The 22,019-nt window shown below is 39.7% G+C and overlaps 1 protein-coding gene across 1 annotated transcript; it reads right to left on the bottom strand.

Moving 5' to 3' along the window:
- Positions 1-355: 355 nt before the first annotated feature.
- On the bottom strand, positions 356-21,550 carry LOC308695101 (sucrase-isomaltase, intestinal-like; the record flags this gene model as incomplete). Its single annotated transcript, XM_081373067.1, has 25 exons — positions 356-523; positions 1,357-1,518; positions 1,805-1,854; positions 2,012-2,100; positions 3,261-3,385; positions 3,488-3,544; positions 3,844-3,928; positions 6,499-6,647; positions 6,930-7,046; positions 7,229-7,263; positions 7,383-7,516; positions 7,835-7,973; positions 8,593-8,683; positions 9,061-9,177; positions 9,574-9,636; positions 11,478-11,597; positions 11,757-11,888; positions 11,973-12,098; positions 12,252-12,364; positions 13,992-14,088; positions 15,620-15,788; positions 17,048-17,202; positions 18,938-19,141; positions 19,260-19,381; positions 21,493-21,550. 25 exons carry the CDS (start codon positions 21,548-21,550, stop codon positions 449-451), a joined length of 2,784 nt encoding a protein of 927 aa, XP_081229193.1. The 3' UTR covers positions 356-448.
- Between the last annotated feature and the right edge of the window lie 469 nt (positions 21,551-22,019).

Raw genomic sequence — 22,019 nt, 5'->3', positions numbered from 1 at the left:
AATAATAACAGTACAAGCCACTGTAGAGATGCATGTCTATCCTTCACAGCATTGCTTTCATTCTCATTAAAAATCAATAGATATGTTGTCTTATTTTTTCAAGTTGGCTCAACTTTTTTTATATATATATATATTTGTCTTGACAAGAAGTTTTAAGTTCAAAAGATTACCTGGTACTCATTAAATGAACTAAAGTATTTAAGTTGATATTAACTGGAGTGGATTAGTTGAGTTAACTTAAAAAGTTGAATGCGATAGGTTGCCTTGTTTTTTTTTTTAGTTAGCTCAACTATTGCATTCTAAACCAGAAATTCCAAGGTAGCAAAAGGTAGATAAAGACAAACCACATCCTCTTGACTTTAGATTTACCGCTTTATTACTACATTGGTAAATAAAGGTAAATAATCATGCGATTGCTCTTTCCGTAGACTGGTGCCCGAGTCTTAGCCTAGTTCCAGGTGATTGTGAAAGGCTTTTCAATGGTGTGAGATTGTGATGTTGCATCAATCTGCAACTCCTGAACCTGAGGGAGAGGAAGAGAAAGAGTTTATGATGAAGTTTATCAAACAGAATGAAAGCTAATCTACACACTCATGGTCAGTTACTACACAAATCTGCTTTAAAGGAATATTTCACCACAAAATGAAAATGTGCTGGAAATGTACAGGTCCTCTAAGATGTAGATGAGTTTGTTTTCTTCATGGGAACAGATTTGGAATAATGTAGCATTACATTAATTGCTCAGCAATGAATCCTGTGCAGTGAAGAGACTCCAAACTGCTGATAAAACACATCACAATAATCCACGAGTGATCCACACCACACGAGTCCATCAGTTAAACTTGTGTGAAGAGAAAAGATGAAACAAATCCATCAAGGCATTTTAACCTCAAACCACTGAGTCTGGTTAAAATATGAGTCCATAATTCATAATAATGCTTCCTCCAGGGAAAAAGTCCATCACATGTTGTCCTCTCACATGTTGTTCTGGCTTGTAAATGGTACTTGATTATTCCTCTCCTGTTATTGAGTTATCCAATTATTGAGTATTCCTCTCCTGATTCAGACCAGACGACTTTTTCATTGGAAGAAGTGTTTTATGGACTCGTATTTTAACCAGAAGTAATGGTTTAAAGTTAAAAAGTCTGAATGATGGATTTGTTTAATCTTTTTTCTCCACAAGACACTAATGGACTGGAGTGGTGTGGATCACGTGTGGATTATTGTGATGTGTTTAATCAGCAGATTCACTGCACAGGATTCATTGCTGAGCGAGTGATGTAATGCTACATGTCATTTGTAGGAGTGTTTCTGACAGTGTGAAACTGAAGTATATGTTTGCATGAAGAGTCTGACCTGAGCATTATATGTGAATGGCAGGTCGACGTCAGGCTGTCCAGTCACGCTCATGGTAACACGAGTGACGGGCGCTGTTACACCCCACACCTTCACCAGACCCAGAGTCAACCTGTCGGCCTGGGCCAGACCGTCTGTGGGAACCATGCTGGTCAGAACACCCTATACAGATCAACACACAGATGTTACACACATATATAAACACACAGCTGTTACACATATATAAACACACAGCTGTTACACATATAAACACAACAGTTGTTACACATATAAACATATAGATGTTACACACACATATAAACACACATCTGTTACACACATAAACACACAGGACAACTGTTACACACACATGTTACACACTTGGATTCCCTATTGGATTTAATGAACACAATCCAAATAAATCTGAAAGAACTGCACACATAACTTTCTTCAAAACTTATGAACGTACCGAAGACGCAGTGAAAGTTGTCAAGAGGAAACGCTTGTTCTGAACAGTATCTGTAAGGAGAAAGAAGGAAAAAAAGGGTTTTATGGTGATGTACAAACTAAAATAAAGATACATATTCAGAACACCCCCCCCCCACCCACACACACACACACACACACACACACTCTCTCTCTCTCTCTCACACACACACTCACACATATAACTCACCAATTCCCTCTCCGTCATCCCAGAACAAGGATCCATGTGCTGAACCTCCATCATCAAGAGCAACAAGAAGACCCAGAGGATTCAGACGACTACAAGAAAAAAAAAAAACACAAAACAAAACAGTGAACATTACATTAGTGTTGTGACATCACAAGAATAAACATATTAACACCTACATTTACATATTAAACTGTCCCTATTATGATATTTGAAAGGTTCCTAGTGTTCAGGTTCACATGCAACATCTCAGTGTCTGAAACGCTTTAGTCAAGGATTCATTCTCTCGAAACCCCGCCTCTCTGACAGCTGCTCTGCTCTGATTGGTCAGATGGCCCAGTCTGCTGTGATTGGCCAGAAACCAAATGCTCATTATCATATCTGAATCTCAGCTCTTGATACACAGATACAGTATATGAACAAAAATTATGGCGTGGGTTTTACCGTATCAATCTCATCAAAGTGGATTTGCTTTCTCAGCAGAAAACAGCTTCTTCTCGACATGAACAACATGAACCAAACTATTCCAGTCTTAAGGCTGATTTATACCTCTGCGTCGGACCTACGCCGGAGCCTCTACGCCTCTATACTTCTGCGTCGTTTTCCGCGTAATTACACAGAGGGAGCATGCGAAACCTAAGGGAGCGGTCCCAATCACAGCATCCTCGTAGAGTTGACGCGTTGTTACCTTTTTGTAGAGGCGCACGTCAGGGTACGCCGAAGGGTACGTGCGCTACACACAGCCTACGACGTAGCTACGGCATGAGTTTGACGCAGAAGTATAAATTGGGCTTTAGATACAACTACAGTGTTTGAGGGCGGGGCAAAGAGATGCTGTTCAGCCAATGAAGATCACAGACGGCATTATGCAAATGATTTGGAAGTAAGACTGGAATTACTGAAGACTTGTTTCATGCAGTTCAGAATCGCTTCTTTCTTTCAGGAGACAAAAACTTGTAAAATGCAGACATTTAACATTCACAAACAGCTCTATTACACATTGCATGAGAGGGAATATCTGAAAAAGCATAATATGGGTTCTTTAATACTTATTCAGTGATCAGAAACTTGGTCATCTTGATGAACAACAATATGACCTCTTAAAGACACACAGAAAGAGTGGAATATGGATATGTAAAAGAAAATGGACTGTTTGTCTAGCAAGAAACCTTTTGAAAGTGGAAAATAAAATCCTATGCAACTCTAGAGAAATGTCAGAAGTCTTAATAAAGATGGCGGGCAGCTTCTTGACCTGTAGTGTGTGTTGCTCTCTGCTTTCTGCCAGGGCAGGATGTGTCCTCCTCTCACGTGCAGGTTAATTTTCCATAATGGTGTTTCCATATCCACAAACTGTCCTCGCACTCCAACAACTTCACCCTGGTGGATCAATCACACACCAGCAGAAAAGAGAGTGCCTTATGACTGATCTTTCATTGACCTGCAACAGAAATCTGGCAAGCTTGCTGATGAAATGCTTACCGTGTGGTAATCGTACCAGCGAGCGTTTGGCACGTAGCCCCTGACCACAGTAACACCCTTCACAAAACAAAACCAATGGGACAGCAATTAACAACTACACAAACATGTGTGTCAGTACAGGGGCATCATTTAAGTTTATGTGAGCAACCCTCAAAACTCATAAATGACTAATGGAGACTCTGACTTGTAGCATTAACACAGTGGAGTTTGTGTTTGTGTAGCATGAACACAGTGTGTGTGTGTGTGTGTGTGTGTGTGTGTGTGTGTGTGTGTGTGTGTGTGTGTGTGTGTGTGTGTGTGTGTGTGTGTGTGTGTGTGTGTGTGTGTGTGTGTGTGTGTGTGTGTGTGTTCAGTACCGGGTCCAGTGCAGGAGTGATCAGAAGAGCGGGACCCCAGAGGAACTGTCTGTCGATCTTCCATGTGTTTTCATCTGTGACAAACCTGCATTACAGAACATGATCTCATCAACACTGGGCATGATCTCTTCAACACTGCACATGATCTCTTCAACACTGGACATGATCTCACATGATCTCATCAACACTGGACATGATGCAGCTCATGAGTGGAAAACACAGAAAGCGAGTTTAGAGCATGAAATGAAAACATGAGTTGCAGAACAAAGTACATTTATCTTGCTTTAAGGACATTTAAATTAGTTTGAAACTGGGTTTAAAACAACACTTTAAGAAAATGATTTTTGCATATGAACATGATCTCATCATTTTTAAGCTTGAGAGCAATACACAGACAGAGAATCTGGCCCAAGTTCTGATTAGTCATTCCCATGATGCTTTGGGGGAGATGTACAGTAATTGAAACAAGAGGGTGGACTGAAGATAATGTGATGAAGATACACAATATTGGCAAAAGTTTTGGGACGACTGCCTTTACATGCACATGAACTTTAATAATAATAATAATAATAATTTGTTACATTTATATAGCGCTTTTCTAGGAACTCAAAGCGATTTACATGGAAGGGGGGAATCTCCTCAATCACCACAATGTGCAGCATCCATATTGCTCCAGAACGCCCACCACACACCAGCTTACTAGTGGAGAGGAGACAGTGATGAAGCCAATCAGTATTTGGGGATGATTAGGAGGCCATGATGGACAGAGGCCAAGGGGCAAATTTGGCCAGGATGCCGGGGTTACACCCCTACTCTTTTTCGAAGGACATCCTGGGATTTTTAATGACCACAGAGAGTCAGGATCTCGGTTTAACGTCTCATCCGAAGGACAGTGCTCTTTGACAGTATAGTGTCCCCATCACTGCACTGTGGTGTTAGGACCCACACAGACCACAGGCTGAGCACCCCCTACTGGCCTCACTAACACCTCTTTCAGCAGCAACCTGGTTTTCTCAGGAGGTCTCCCATCTAGGTACCAACCAGGCTCAGCCCTGCTTAGCTTCAGTGGGCAACCAGTCTTGGGCTACAGGGTGATATGACAGCTGGTCATATTAATGACATCCCATTCTTAATCCGTAGGGTTTAATATGGATTTGGCCAACTCTTTGCAGCTATAACAGTTTCAACTCTACTGGGAACACTTTCCACAAAGTTTAGGAGTGTGTTTATGGGAATTTTTGACCATTCTTCTGGAAGTGCATTAGTGAGGTAAGGCACTGATGGTGGACGAGAAGGCCTGTCTCTCAGTCTCTGCTCTAATTCATCCTAAAGGTGCTCTATCAGGTTGAGGTCAGGACTCTGTGCAGGGCAGTCCAGTTCCTCGTCCAGTTCCTCCACACCAAACTCACTCATCCATGTCTTTATGGACCTTGCTTTGTGCACTGGTGTGCAGTCATGTTGGAACAGGAACATCGCCAAACTGTTCCCACAATGTTGGGAGCATGAAAGTGTCCGAAATGTCTTGGTGTGCTGCAGCATTAAGAGTTCCTTTCACTGGGACTAAGGGGCCAACCCCTGAAAAACAACCCATAATCCCCTCTCCACCAAACTTTACACTTGGCACAATGCAGTCAGGCAAGTACCGGTTCTCCTGGCAACCGCCAAACCCAGACTTGACGTCCATCAGATTGCCAGTCAGAGAAGCGTGATCCGTCACTCCAGAGAACACGTCTCCACTGCTGTAGAGTCCAGTGGCAGCTGCTTTACATCCCAAGCTTTACACCACTGCATCTCACACTTTACACCCCAGCATCCCATGCTTTACACCACTGCATCCCACGTTTTACACCACTGCATCCCACGCTTTACACCACTACATCCCATGCTTTACACCCCAGCATCCCATGCTTTACACCACTGCATCCCACGTTTTACACCACTGCATCCCATGCTTTACACCCCAGCATCCCACGCTTTACACCACTGCATCCCATGCTTTACACCCCTGCATCCCACGCTTTACACCCCTGCATCCCACGCTTTACACCCCTGAATCCCACGCTTTACACCCCTGCATCCCACGCTTTACACCACTGCATCCCTCTAACCCTAACCCTAACCCACGCTTTACACCCCTGCATCCCACGCTTTACACCACTGCATCCCACGCTTTACACCCCCGTGCATCCAACGCTTTACACCACTGCATCCCATGCTTTTGCACCACTGCATCCCACGCTTTGCATTGCACTTGGTGATGTAAGGCTTGGATGCAGCTGCTCGGCCATGGAAACCCATTCCATGAAGCTCTATGCACTGTTCTTGAGCTAGATGGAAACCTATCACGGAACCACGCTTGAATTCACTGAGCTCCTGAGAGCGACCCATTCTTTCAATAATGTTTGTAGAAGCGTCTGCATGCCTAATGCTTGATTTTATACAACTGTGGCCATGGAAGTGATTGGAACACCTGAATTCAACGATTTGGAGGGGTGTCCCAATGCTTTTGGTAATATAGTGTTGTGTATATTTTGAGGGAAAGAGAGGAGCACAAGATGAACGAAGGTCTTAAAGGGACAGTTGATGTTCTGTCAACATGAGCTGGTTTTGGGTGATTTTCATGTGTGTTTGAGTGAACTCTTGAGAAACACTCACTCGTGCAAAAGGGGTCTGACCACAGTGTTTCCATGAGCGTGAGCTTCATACATCAGTGTGTATAGGTATGGCAGGAGGGTGTAGCGAATATTCAGCACGTCACGAGACATAGCAGCAAACTCCGATCCCCAGGCCACGGGGTCCTGCCTCTGTCAAAGATCAGATCATCATCGTTCAGTACTTCTGAAGAAAACATGAATGGATTCTCACACAAGCTTAGCACAGTGATGAAGGATCTAAAAAAAAAACATTTTTAGATCCAAAAAATATTATAATGTGCAAAAACCATGAGAGCTTTTAAAAGGGAAAAGACCTGACACAATCCATTCATACTATTGTCATACCTATAGGCTTAGAATAAGATAATCAAGTTTTTGGTCCAGAAATCCTCAATCTGACCATAAACAGGTGATGTGAGTGTGTGTTCTTACTGGCATGTCAATGGTGTTGTGGTTTCTGGAGAATGGGTAGAAAGCTCCGAGCTGCATCCAGCGCAGGCACATCTCGTATTCGGCATGGTTAAAGAAGCCACAGATATCAGCGCCGGTCTGGAACGAGAGTGATAGAGAGAAACACAAATATAGTTCTCTGTAAAAAACAGAGCATTCATAAATAAACTCTAGAGTCAGTGTAGTGGCTGCATGCTAGTGTAACCCAAATTTACTAAAAATATTATTTGACAGGAAATTAAGCACAAATGATAGATTAATAGGACGAGAGAGGTACTTACGTAAGGGATGCCAAATATGCTGAACTCCATCATGCCTGAAAGATAGAAACAGAGGGAGGGAGGTTTTGGTTTTCATGCATACAGATATTAGTTTATACACTGAACTGTACAGTAGAGACCAAGAAGCAACAAATAATAAGCATCATCATCATACCTATGATGGACTTCAGAAGCTGGTCCCACCTGGAGTAGTTGTCTCCCAGCCAATGTCCTGCCCAGCGCCCACTAGACGGGTATGTTGAGCGGGTAACAACCACTCCTCTCTTTCCAGTGGTACTAAGCAAAGCACTGTGAAATACACATAGCATAATTTCAACACTGATGAACCCGGCCCTAAGTTCAGTCAGGTTCTCCTCCAGTGTGTGGAACCATTGGCGTTTTAGCCTAAATGTAAATATGTGATATTGTGTGATTTTTTGTTTGTTTGCATTTGTCTGTTATTGTTTGTGTCAGTTACTGTTTGTGTTTTGAACCATGTGAGTCTTTAATAAAGTTTTGATAATGATGATGATAATGATGATGATAAACACACAAAGCAAACAAAGCTTGTATCAGAACAACCAAGAAATAAATATAGTAGTGAATATGGAGAAACAGAAAACTCACTCATAGGTGGGTTTGGTGTGAGACCATCCGTACAAGTTGTGGACATCATAATGCTTGACGCGTGTGCCATCATCGAGGATCTGCTCGCTGTTCATGCACATAGTCTTATGGTTCAGACCTCTATGCATGGACTCCAGTCCTGGGAAAAGATCACACACATACATTTTGGACAGAAAGTGCTAAATACTAGTGTAAATGTTGGGAATAGTCGACTAAACATTAATCGGCCAGAAGAGGCTTAGTCAAACAAAATGTTATGTTATGTGTGAAAAAAAAACTCTACAGAAAGTGGTGAAGTCACACAGAGTTCGTTAACAGCGCTTCTTGTGGTAATTACAATGTGTCGGTCAGGAAATCCAAATGTTCGCCTATCATCCATCGACCTCAAATATGGCTTATCATTTGAAAAATTTAAGAAGCAACTTTACTTGTCCACTTGCTCTAAAGTTAACGATTATATATATTCTTGCTATTTTTTCTGACACACTCATAGTCATGATTTTTGCCAGTGCTTTGCTTCAAGCTTTATGCGTGTGCTAGAGTGCTGAAAATATTAAAGTCTCATTGTGGTTTAGTTCACTCTCAGGGTGTAATTAAATTATTATAAGCATGCGCGTAGTCAACTAATGTTTTAAATGAACAACTACCGGTCGACTATAAAAACTTCAGTCAGGAGCAGGCCTCGTAAATGTTGACTATGGTGTTGTAAAATCTCTGGAGCCAAGTATTCATGCCAGGATGCGCTCATAAGAACTTACGGGGCATGTATGGAGGATTTTCCAAAGCTTGATCCCCTAAACACTTCTCTCCGACGGTGCCATGAACAAAACTGGCCGGCTCATTCATGTCCTTCAGAAAGCAAAACACAATAACAGTATTATCATCCAATCAATCCAAAGAGGATAACTGTGATGATATGCAAATACACTCAAAGAGTGTAGAAATGGGGCGTGGCTATGCTAAACCTTCACTTGTTCTTGCACAGCTCAACATTACTCTGACTAGTAAGATGTATTCATGAATCAACATCCTTGTTAAGATTTCAACAACATTATTATCATTTTCCTCGATTTTGGAGGTATTTAATTATTAAGGACGTGTTCTTTTAAGAGAAACAAAGGCGCGTAATAGCACTGATGTCCTCGAACATCTTGTACAATTTGAATTCATGAAATTGGTTTACTTTTCATTCCAACATGAAAAATGACAAAAAAAAAAGCACTCACGATCCAAAGTCCATCAAACTTCATGACGTTGTTGTAATAGTCTTTAATCTGCTGTCCCCACCACTCTGCTGTACTTTTCTTGAAGAAATCAGGGAACGCCACGAACGCTCGGAACAGCTGAAAGTTTAAATGAAAGAAGCATTAGGTTGGACAAGATGCTTTAACCATTTCTACATGCAGATTGGATGTTTGCTCATTTGTTTAAGCAGTAATGTACTTCTTATCTGTTCTGATTCTGAGTTTGAGTTTGTTTACCACAGCATAGCACTAGTATGTGCTCATTGGCTGATGTTGTGTCTTCTACATGCTGACTGGTTGATAGTATCTATGATATCACACTCATATCGCTTGACTCCCCATTGTACTGATGATTTCAGTATGAATAGACTTGAATATGGGGGAGCAAAAGAAAAGGTGTCCGGTTCTCTGATTAAAGAGTGATAGAAATAGAAAGAAAGCGATATATATATAGAAAAATAATAAAAATGGAACAAGGGAGAAAGAGGCAGTTACCTTTACTTGAGTATCCCAGTCCAAAGAATTGTCCACATCCACATTGGGATAATCAGGCCACACCTATGAGAGCGAATCAACTGCTAAAATCAGGGGTTCAGGATCATTCCTGCTTTCAGTTCATGTCCATGTCATACTGTATATGACTGAAAACATCAGATGAACAGGTTCTCTAATCAAAATACTCCAAACAAATAAAAAAAAAATTTCTTCAACTAATGTTGCGCTCCAGATGAAGTTTCCCACTTTAACCTCATTTAACCCGAAACTCTGAATCTGAATTCTTCCGCCACATTAGAAAATAATCAACAGAATTTTGCTTCATTCATCATCAAATGAAACTTCTGACTGAAGTATGGGTTGATTACAGGTTTTTTCGATTGCTAAACGACAGTGGGCACAACTGGAGTCACATGTGCAAAACTCTAACTACAGTCTGCACAGCAGCAGTTCATGTGGACCAAACTCTAGTTCGTTTTTCATTGCTTGAACACAGTTTTCAAAACTCTACACACTTATCCCATGACTTTAACCACAACCTGCACAACACTGTGGATTTACAGCACTTTGTTCAAATGCTAACACACTGCTGTCAAAACTGTGAACCACACATTCAAAACAGAATAGATTTCAGCCTTGTGCCTTTCAAACACTGCTGATTGCAATCTCAGCTGAAAGGCTCCCATACACAAAATAAATATATTTGAAATATATTTTTGGAATATATGCAAATATTCGAAATTGGCCCAATAAATATATTTTAGTTAAATATATGTAAATATATTTCACACTTACTGTAACATCATATATTTTTGTTATATTTCAGAATATATTTCAAAATGATAAATATAAGTGACCAACAATGCAAATATATTTCAATGTATTTGGAATATATGCCACATATATATATTTCAATATATTGTTTTTCTGTATGGGTGGAGGTGGAAAGTGTTTGGTCACCACCCACATGACCAAAGGTCTCTTTTGGAAGCCATGCGTGCCGGATGTGAGGACACGACTGCCAGGGATGGATAAGGCACTCCAGAAGGTTCTTCCCCAGGTGCATGGCAAGAGAGAATATTAGATGTGATGTTGATGAAAACCTGTGGCCTGATGCTAGAGAGAGGCAGGATTAGCCCCTCAATTATTTGTTCGAATTACATTACATTATATTACATTACCTTACATGTTCGTATGTACTTTTAGTTTCTACCTTTTTTTTTCTCATTACTGTAATTCCGTAAATTACTACAGACTATTGAAGCAAACTGCTCATTTTCATTTACCTTAAAGAATTGTTATGTTCTAAAAAATTAAATAAATCCTGTGAAAAAATGTCACTCTTTTCTTTGAAGAAAATATTACTTTGTATGAAGTCACTGAAATTGTTCAAACTGTAAAGATGAAAAGTTTGTATTTTCTGTATTGGTGTTTGATGCTAGTGTTTTTCCTCTCAGTGTGTTCTGAGTGACAGTGTGTGTTATCTCAGTGAGGGTTGTGCATAGTGTTTGGCTGCACTGAGCCTGTTTTGAGCCATGTGTTAAGAGTTGTGTTGCTTGGAGTGAGTTTTGCAGGTGATGTGAACTGTTTAGCTCAGGTGACTGTTGGTAGTGCAGACTGTAGTTAGAGTTTTGCACATGTAGCTCCAGTTGTGCTCACTGTCGTTTAGCAATCGAAAAAAACTGTAATTTGCCGTTCAGTGGTTATTCCCAAGTAGGAGTTGGGAAAATTCCATTTTAGGACCTGGAGAATGTAGCATAACAAAACATAATAATGACATCTCAGGATAATGAACCCCAAACCTGTGCTGCAGAGCAGAGAAAACTAGACTGTCAACAAAACTATGAGGTATTGACTCAGTATACATCAATATATGCTCTTCTTTCTCTTTGCGTTTGTCATACCTTTCCCCACACAATGTCATCGCTGAGCTTAGGAGGCCATTTGATGAAAACATCTTTTTCAATCCCGGTATCAAACGCAGGGTAGGAGCCTTTAGTCTCATTGGCTGCTATAGCCGGGTCCTGAAGCACACAAACAAAGCAAGCATGTAGTTTTGCTACAGAATAAATTTCACTGTTTCTGGCCATACTGATGTCAGACTACATCCATCTATATTTATAAGCTGTGTTCCCTTTTATGCAAACAACATTTAATGTCCAGTAATTAAGAATTGTTGGTACCAAAATGAAGATATAGCGCATCCCCTCGGCCCTCATGCGGTCCACCAGAGCAGGCAGTCCCTTGAAGTTCTTTTTGTCCAGCGTAAAGTCCATCTGCCTCTCCATGTACTCAATGTCTGCATATTGAACATCCTATGAGGGATCAAAGGTCAAATATTATGATCATTACATTTAATGACCAAAGACATCAGAAGTGTAAAAGATGAGGTTGCTTACATAAGGAATTTTAGCTGCTTTCATATCGTTGTAAAGATCTGCGATCTCCGCATCATTGGCATAGCCGTAGCGGCAAAGCTGGAATCCAAGCGACCAATAGGCTGGAAGAACCGGACGGCCGATCATCTGTCAAACAAAACCAAGAGATAAATATTTTACATTTGATGCACATACATTTTAGAACATTATATATTCAAGTGGCTTAAGATGGTGGTTCCCAACCACATTCCTGAATTGTACTGCACATGCACACACACTCTCACTCTTACACACACACACCTCAGTGTACTGTTGAACCACAGCTTCTGGAGTGGGTCCCATCACCATGTAGAAGTCCAAGATTCCTCCGATGGTGCGGTAGGTCAGAGCTGGAGTCGGCAGGATGGTCACATCTAAGAGCAAAACAAGCAACAAAAAAAAAGAGAAAAGGATGACATCATCCATGTAACTCTGTCACGATACTAAAAGTCATGATACTAAAAGAAAACAAATGAATAAGAAAATAAACTCAGATAATCCAAGTCCATCCAAGTAACAATAACTGACAGTGACCTGAGATCTCAGAGGAACTTAAATCTACACAGATAATGAACAGAACAATAACAGGTGTGCTCAAAATTAATCAGTAACCATAGTAACAAACAAGTGGAGTTGGTGAAGGGATGGGAGCAGGCAGGCAGGCAAACGGGAGTGACCGGGGACGCTTGCGGAGCCGATGGAGCTGGAGACCTGGGTGCAGACGGTGTGTTGCTGGAACCGGGCGACATCTCAGGCTTTGGAGTTAAACTGCTTTTGTGTGACTGAGCTGCAACCACAACCCCTGAGGTGGAACTGGGGTACCAGGGCTGCAATGGAACTGGTGCGACTGAGGAATGATGCTGAGCCTGAGGGAAGGCGGAGCCAGACTGAGCCGAAGAGGTGGAGGATCGGAGCGCAGCGGACAGTTCACATGTCCAAAGTGATGAGCTGGCGATGTCTGACCTATGTAGAGCCGGTAGGCCAAAAGGGCCCCGTGGAGTCGTGAGCCCGATGGTCCCCAGTGATGCCCTGGGAGGAAGGAGTGAAGGCAGAGGAGTCAGGACAATGGGGCGATGGGCCGAGGTTGAGATACAGGATCAGCAGAGCCAGGGGATCCTCCAGTCCAGTTGGTGAATCCATGCCGCAGATAGCAGACTGGAAACTGACTGGAAATGACGGAGACTGGGCAGGATCTGGAAGAGGAGGTGGGAGAGGGAGGCTGGGACCTGCTGAAGAGGTACTCTTCTGATCCACCAGGTACTTCTGAAGAGGAAGGGATTAACAGAGGCAGAGAAAAGTCCTCTCCAATTTCCAGAATTTTATCCACAGAGTTCAGAGTGCACTCACTCACTCCAGTGCGGGTGTGGACAGGGAACCCCCCAGGTCAGACTAGTGGTGCTCAGAGGGTCGTTGCGAGCTAGGCACTGGGTCGCGTGGTAGGATGGATCGAGGGTAGACTCTCTCTAGACATCTGATAACGGCCTCCCTCCAGCTAGGTCCTTTGATATCTGGGAGGTCTACAGGCTAGTGGTAATTCTCCCCAAAAACAGGGATTTTAGTATCCAATCATCGTAATTAGTGGCGGCAGAAATCCCCAGTAAAATCCAAAAATGTAAGTCCCTTTTGGGCAATGGCAGCCAACTGATCTGCCATTTCCATTTTGAGGTCGTTTATTCTGTCACGATACTAAAAGTCCAAAGATTAAGATAAGTCAAGAGATTCCAAAACAAATACATTTAATAAGAAAATAAAGTCCATGAGACAGTGTGTCTAAGCATTCAGACATTTGAGCTATTGTTGTCTACACCGATGCCAGTTTCAAAAACGTACAATTTGAAACCTGTTTTAAGAACTTCGTGTTTTCAGACACCCAAAGCGCAGTTGTCGTGTAAACGAACAGCCAAAACATATCAAAAGTTTTACGTTTTTGGTTACTCTTACAGCATTCAGCACAGGTTGTGTCCGGTGGGTCACACATGTTCAGTGTGTGTTTGTACTCACCCATGGCATTGCTGTTGAGCAGGAGGACGCCGTGAGCGTTTTTTGATTTCTCCAGACCCATGTAGAAGGGATGGACTCCATAACTGTTCAGTTTATACTACAGATGGGCAGAAAGAGATCAGAGTTTGAGTTTGTGATTTCAGTTCTGCTCCAGACAATGTAGTGTCAATGAGAGATTTTTATTTGGCTTAAGAACAATGCAAATCCCATTTCTCTGAAGCCTACAGAAAGCAGAATGACCCGAAAATTGAAGATATCAGGGTGAAAATACCCCTGTATGAGCAATAAAATAAGTAAGGGATAATCCACGGCTAGCCATGCATTAAAGGATTTTAATGCACGACGTAGAGGCGAAGAACCACCCGACGCGAAGCGGATAATCGCCTCTACGAAGTGCATTAAAATTCTTTAATGCATGGCTAGCCGTGGATTATCCCGCTTATACCTTGGTTATTTGCCAAGTTAAAAATAAGTTAAAGCTGTAACTGATGTTTACAGTGTAATTTTTTAACAGACGTGTAGAAATGACGGTTATTTCTTAAGTTTAGGCTCGTCAGTTCTTGCACTCCGTCCGCTTTAAATAAAGTAGAGCCATCGGATTGCTTTTATTTGAATGAATTCACATTTATTTAAATTCATTATTAAAAGAGAGAGACAGAGAACTGAAGGAGAAGGAACAGAGAGAGAGAGAGAGAGAGAGAGAGAGAGAGAGAGAGAGAGAGAGATGCGTGCGCGCGTTAACGTTACCTGTGTGTGTCGATCTCTTCTTTAAAGTCTAGCAGCTACAGTCCCCTCGTGGCTTAAGCATATAGCTAACTTAATGATTCTTTAATGGATTTATTACAATTATTTATGAATGACAGGCAACACTGACAGTGACAAGGCAATCTTTATTTGAACTAATCATGTCATTTATTTATTGTTAATTCTTTGTGCCGCTTTTTGTCATTCAACGTCTTCTCCAAGTCTTCTATTTCGTCTTGTGCCTGGGCCCATTTCTCAGAGTTGCCATATTCACCATACAAATTAAACGATATGCAAAAATCATCCATTTAGCCTACCTAAACGTTTTCATATGCGTCTCTCACTCTACTTGCAAGTGTATCTGTGTTACTATGGTTACCAATGTAGCGGATTAATTTCGAACTGTAATCAAACTGACTGGAACTACCTGTGCATTAAACGGTTTTACTGCACACCTTCCAGCCAATCAGAATCGAGTATTTAAACAGCCCATGGTATAACAAGCAATAAGCGCAATATCAGACGCAATATCATTTACTTCATTCCTGAATGAATCAGCCGTTTGTGAAGTGCAGATGACATTATCAACGCTATCTCACGACCAATTCGTACGAATTCGTACGAATGATAAAAAGTTGGTTAATTCGTACTAATTCGTACGACCTCACTCGGGGTCAGGGGTAGGTCATTCGTATGAATTCATACGAATTGGCCAATTCGTAAAATATGTACGATTTTGCAAAAAACGTACTAATTCGTACGAGTCATGTCGTATGAATTCGTACGAATAAGCCACCTCGTAGAATTTGTACGTTTTCCCGTGAGATCGGAATCGACATTATATATCAGGCTTGTAAAACATCAGCACTGGTTCGGACACTCACCCCTGGAGGCTGGTCTTTGGCAAACAGGCCGTATGTGTGAAAGTTGAGGTCATGACTGTAGCTGGGGTGCTCGGTTTCACCAACACCATAGACATAGTTTGAGGGGAGGCGTGTGGAGATCTGAAGGAACTGATCAGAGAATGTAAACCCTGGCACAGCAGAGTCCCATCTAGAGGAGAAGAGATTTAACAGAACTTTGAGAACACTGATAAATAAGTTCCTTATATTAAGAAGGCAAACTGTGCTTTATAGTCCTATACATTTATTTTTATTTAATGCATTTTATTTAACATATAAAAACATTATTTAATTTCAACTCAAACATTAGATTCAGTTCATAAAAAGAATACTTTGAATGTAATGCGTCTGCCAAATACATGAATGTAAATGACATATGTATGTCACAGACATTCACTTATCTTTGTCTTTGTCTATATTTTTCACTTTCATGGACTTTTATGTTGTATTAGTTCCTGGTTTGCTTTGTTTAGTTTAACGCCACTTATGAGTTGTCATGGAGATTCAATAATGCATCACATAGTCGTTAATTACCCTCATTTGCCTCATATTTAAGTTACAGGGCCCTGCCATACACCCCACGCAATGCAGCACACAAACATGCCAAATATTAAAAATAAAAGTACAACAGTGTAAAATATTATTATTGTGTACATAAAGATATGGTGGAATCCGGTGGACAACCCTTTTAGATCATGCGCTGGGCATTTTTCCCATCGTTAAACAAGCAAAAGTGGATTCAGACGCCCTAAGTGCACTTGGGCTGTGCGCTTTAGACCATGCGCTTAGATCCTTAAAATAGGGCCCACAGTCTTTTCAGATTAGTTTGTCTGGTCACGTCAATGTTAAGTTGTATTTTTTAAAATCTTGATTGATAAAAAAAAACTTTTTTATATTGTTACATGTGCATGTAGTTTGACTGTTTACTATTTCCTTTCCTAATGTCTGTCTGCCCTCTAGTGGATGGAAGTGTATTTTGTGTCTTATTAGGAGCTTATTCTCTACACCTGTGGACCATGTAAGAGGAGTGTGGATATAAAGAACCCTGTTGTTACATCTGGGAGGTTGGATTGGTGCGGTGGTCGAGTGGCGCTTGTTTTCCCTATTTCTTTTCTCCCCGAAGTTTATGTTATGATTATTGTTTATTAATAAAAAAACCATTGGACTGAGCCTTCCGTGTTAACCCTCTTTGTGTTATGGCAAGGGCTGTAACACACACACACACACACACACACACACACACACACACACACACACATATATATATATATATATATATATATATATATATATATATATATGTAAAAGGACATGCTCAAGTTTTTGAAACTACAGGAAAACTACCAGATTTTTGGCAAGAGAAGCTCTCTGGACTCCATGTTACCATGTTAATTGAGGTGAATTACTCACATGATTTCTTGTGAGCTCTTTCTGATGACTTGGATCCCGAATGGCTTGTTCTGGATCTGAACCCTGTACAGTCTGTTGTTTTCCTCAGTCTCTGGGGCGGCCGGCAGCTCGAGGGGAACGGGGACCTCGAAGCGAGCGTTGGCTGGGTCAAAGATCTAGATCAATAAGACCAAAATCAGTCGTAGTCTGAAATTCAGTCCTAAATATATTCATCTATTTACTTAATTTGGATTAAGAGAATGGTCCTAGTAACACCAAGATTATGGGTTCCCAAGAGAACGCATTAACAAAGTATACCTTAAATGCAATGTAAGTCGCTTTGGATAAAAGCATCTGCCAAATACATGAATGTAAATATTTTTTATACTGTGATTATAAATGGTGACATCCGAGAATAGTGACAGCAAATAAAAATAGACACTTTCTCTGACATATTCATATAAATTTTAATCTAAAATTTTGGTGTTAGTTAAAAAGAAACCCATTTAAAATGTATAAATGGATATGGGAAATTTTGTAGCGATAGCGCCAAAACATTAGAATGATTTACCTCTTTCTCTCAGATCGGCACTAACATTAAGTGTTTTTAAACACAAGCTTAAGGAATACCTCCTTGCATTAGTATTTAATGGGGTATAGAAGGTTTATTTAGCTGTTATTTTAAGTGGGGTTTTAGTGTTGTGTTTTTATGGTTGTCTTTATGTGTTTTAGATATTGTACAGTACTTTGTTCAATGGTCAGTTGTGTAAAAGTGCTTAATAAATAAAATAAACAAAACAAAACGAAACTTGCACCGCACGCTTTAGACCATGTGGTTAGATCGTTAAAATAGGGGCAAAAAAGTTAAATAAACAGGTAAATTTACGTCTATACAGTAGGGGCCGCAGCTCAAACAAACATCTGTGCTGCCATTCTGGATTGAAGAAGAATGGGATTTTAATTTTTTAATTTTTTTTAAAAGTGATGTTTATCTAAAGTCATTTTCTAGTATGGTTGAATTGGATTATTGAAGGTCAGCAGCAAAGACATTGGTTAAAGGGACATCATTTGTTCACCCAAAAATAAAAATTCTTTAATCTTTTACTTACCCTCAAGTTGTTACAAACCTGTATGAGTTTCTTTCTTCTGCTGAACACAAACAAAGATATTTTAAAGATAGCTGGTAACCAGACAGTTGATGGTAGCCATTGACTTCCATGGTATTTTTTTCCTACTAAGTCAATGGCTAATGTTTACTGTCTTATTACCAACAATCTTTAAAATATCTTCTTTTGTGTTCAACAGAAGAAAGGAACCCATACATGTTTGGAATAACTTGAGGGGAAAGTAAATGATGACAGAATATAAATTTTTGGGAGAACTATCCCTTTAATAAAGTAATATTAAATATATAAAGTTTAATTGTGTAATTTAATATTTAATTATTGCTGGTTTGCGTTATATTCAGAGTTTGCATTTCACTGTTTTTGTTCATTTTGAGGAATACTGAATCTGTTTTCTGCAAGCGAGATAAATAAATGCATGTTCACATTTATTCTAGAACTTTAATAAGTAACTTGTGTTACTTATTTGAAAAAGTAACAAAGATATTTTATTTTAAAAGTAATGCGTTACTTTACTAGTTACTTTAAAAAGTAATCTGATTACACTACTCAAGTTACTTATAATGCATTACCCCCTACACTGCTAATACTCTAATGAGTGTTACCTGACATGTAGTTGCAAAGTAACAGAATGTTCAAAAGGTACCAGCAAAATAAAGTGTTACCCCACATTATTGCCAAAGGAAGTAACCGCTCTGAAACTCTAGAAGCATCTGTAAAATGCATGAATATAAATGGTACATTTAGTCATTGTATTGGTCTAAATCCTACATGTAGAAAAGCATACCTTCCAGCGCAGGCTTTTTCCACTCAGGAATGTGATTTCCACACGGAGCTTGTTGATGTCTCGAGATTGAGAGCGCTGAATTGGGAAATCGGTATTGCGCTCTATATCTACAATGATGCCGCTTGCTGTTTCAACAATGTTGCTGGTGACGTAGCCGTGGGTCTCGGCGTAATAACACCAGGGCGCGTTGGGAATACTTGAAGGCTATAAAAGATGATACAAACATTTGGAGCAGATGTTGAATCACGTTCTAACAGTAACAGTACAGACACACTTCAGCTCAAACAATGTCTTTGAATATTGAATGTCTTCGCTCTCTGACCTCCCAGATGCAGCCACGGGCTTCACATTTGGCCTGATCGGAACCCCCATCAGGGTAACAGTCAAAGTCCCGAGATTTTAGGGATTTGGCCTCCCAGTTGACTGTGTAGTCAGGTTCCAAACCTGAAAAATAATAATAATCTGTTAAGAACCCCTTTAAGAAAAAAACAAAAAAACATCCTGAAACTGCCACTGATGAGAAGCAAGATGACTCAAGATACTAAGTCTTGTTTATGAAAAATGTATAAAATCTTTTTTTTTTTTTTCTCCAGTGGGGGCAGACAAAATAAACCTTATTCAAAGAGAAACGTTCAAACGTTCCCTGATGCTATTTTGCAGGTTTATACAACAATTCCTCCACTGACCAGGAAAAACCTAGTCTAAAGTCAGTGGCGCGTTGCGCATGTTATTCATATGCTATTTTAAGGGCGCATGCTTGGCCATAATCAATGTAGCATGTGCACAACGCGCATACACTTTGCTTATCTCATCTACACAGAAGCATCAGTTTTCATTTTTGCAAATCATACATTATTACAATAGATAGATAGATAGATAGATAGATAGATAGATAGATAGATATTCTCTGTGTTTTACGGCCCTGACGAGAACGTCGGTCTCCTCAGCTGTAAACCGCTGCTGGCACGTGCCTGGCAAATCCGCTGTTATAATAGCAATCCGCCGTGGAACAAACGCGCCGGCTCTTAAAGGGAATATGAGATGTCGCTCTGATTGGTTTATTTCACGTTACGCCCAAACCACACCTATGAATAATGAAGCTACTTCAGACCAACACATTTTAGATTTGCGTCGGGCGCAAGAGTCATTCATCCCGCCGGTATAATAGCAACAGTGCCCAAGACCCGCCCACAAAGTTACTTGTGTTTCGCGCTTGATACTTGCGTTTCAGATCGTTAAAATAATTCCCTAATTCTTGTTTCTGAAAAATGTACAAAATCGTTTTTTGTTTTTGTTGTTGTTGTTTTTCAGTGGGGTCAGGTCAGATAAAATAAAAGTTCAAAAAATATTTTCTTCATATTTTTGTCTTGTTTTCCAGTACAAATATCTAAACATTTTTAAATCAAGATAAATTTACTTAAAAAGCAAAATGACTTAAGATATTAAGTCTTTTTTTCTCTCTTTGAATAAATATTCTATTTTAGAACTTTTTTAAAATTTTGAACTTCTAAAGAAGACTTGTTTGCAAAGAAATACTTTCTATTCTATTCTAAAATTGCTGTAAACAACAGCCACATTTTGACAGTAGCATACTGTTTTCTTATTGACCAGAGGAAACCAATGCATTCTGGGTAATTTTTTCTTGAAAGTAGCCTACAGAAATTTACTGTGAATTCGACACTCAGAGGCTGTGTTGCAAACACACCCTATACCCTCAATCACTAATATATATTAGTTCACTAATATAGTCCACTTGACAGTGAATGAAAACAAATGAGTGAATTCAGACACTGATGAACACCTGCTGCTAACAAGCAGAATAGCTGAAAAACAGAGAAATAAGAGAAAAAAAGAGAAACACGAGAACTACAACTAAATTCCAGCCACAGCCTTAGATGAACTGAAGATAAAATACATAAAATATCTCCAAATCTAATTAAACAACTCCACAAACAACATTACCAGCTTCACTTACTACTAACTAGTTTGACTTCATTTCTGCCAATGTCTACAGAAGTTCTTGATGAGAATTAACTGAGATTTAATGATTTATTGTTTCGTTTGACATTACCGCTTTAGATTAGTTGAACAACAACATTAGTAGAAGACAAGAAAAGCCTTATCACCACAACGTTTATTTCCAACAGGATGCGTTTCCTCTTAAAAAGAAAGAAATACTATAAAACAAAAAAACAAAACAAAAACTAGTAGCAGTATAGTAATAGTGGTACCACTACTACTACTACTACTACTACTACTACTACTACTACTACTACTAATAATAATAATAATAATAATAATAATGATAATAAAAATATACTACAGATTAACACACATTTGTTGATGTATTTTATTATCAAAAATAATAATATAAATACACACGTTTTATCGTCTTAATTTACTATAATAATTAAGAAGCAAACTTAGGTTTATTTTAGTGCACATACTGTATTAGATCATTCTTCTGATTAGTCATTACAGAGTCCCAGGTGTGCTACAATTCATGTTAATATAACAATAATGTGAAACATGGAATAATGTAAGAATAATCTTACCTGAAGCACTCAAAGCTATGAGAAGACAGAGAGACAGGTAGACAGTCCAGACCGCCATTGTTTCTCAATGAACACTGAAACTCTGCATAGAATAAAAAAAAAGAATTATACATAAATAATTATTACAAGGTTCACATGGTTCAGTTATGTATTTTTGTAACACGAACCAGTTCAGTAGATCAATGTGAATGTCTGGATATTGCGCTGTGGATCTCTGGTTTATCTTTATATACTGGAGGGGAGTTTGTTTATCAGCACCTGCTCATGTTCTCACATCTCACATGTGAATTAATCCTGCTTTATGTGTGTTCTTGTGTGTAAAGATATTTTTAATCTATTCAGTAGTGTAATTTTGTAATTGCGTCAGTGTACATGTTTTATGTGCATGATTCATATATTTCTCACACTCTTCATAAGATGGTCTTCGGGTCATCTCAAATCATGCTGGAGAACATGATCATCAGTTTTATACAATTTTCTATTTTATTTTCAGGCAGTTTTATGTGGATAATATCATTTTGCAATAA

The sequence above is a fragment of the Scardinius erythrophthalmus genome (genome assembly GCF_964197995.2).
Source record: "Scardinius erythrophthalmus genome assembly, chromosome: 1".
Taxonomy (NCBI): domain Eukaryota; kingdom Metazoa; phylum Chordata; class Actinopteri; order Cypriniformes; family Leuciscidae; genus Scardinius; species Scardinius erythrophthalmus.
This window is presented reverse-complemented; position numbering and strand designations above follow the sequence as displayed.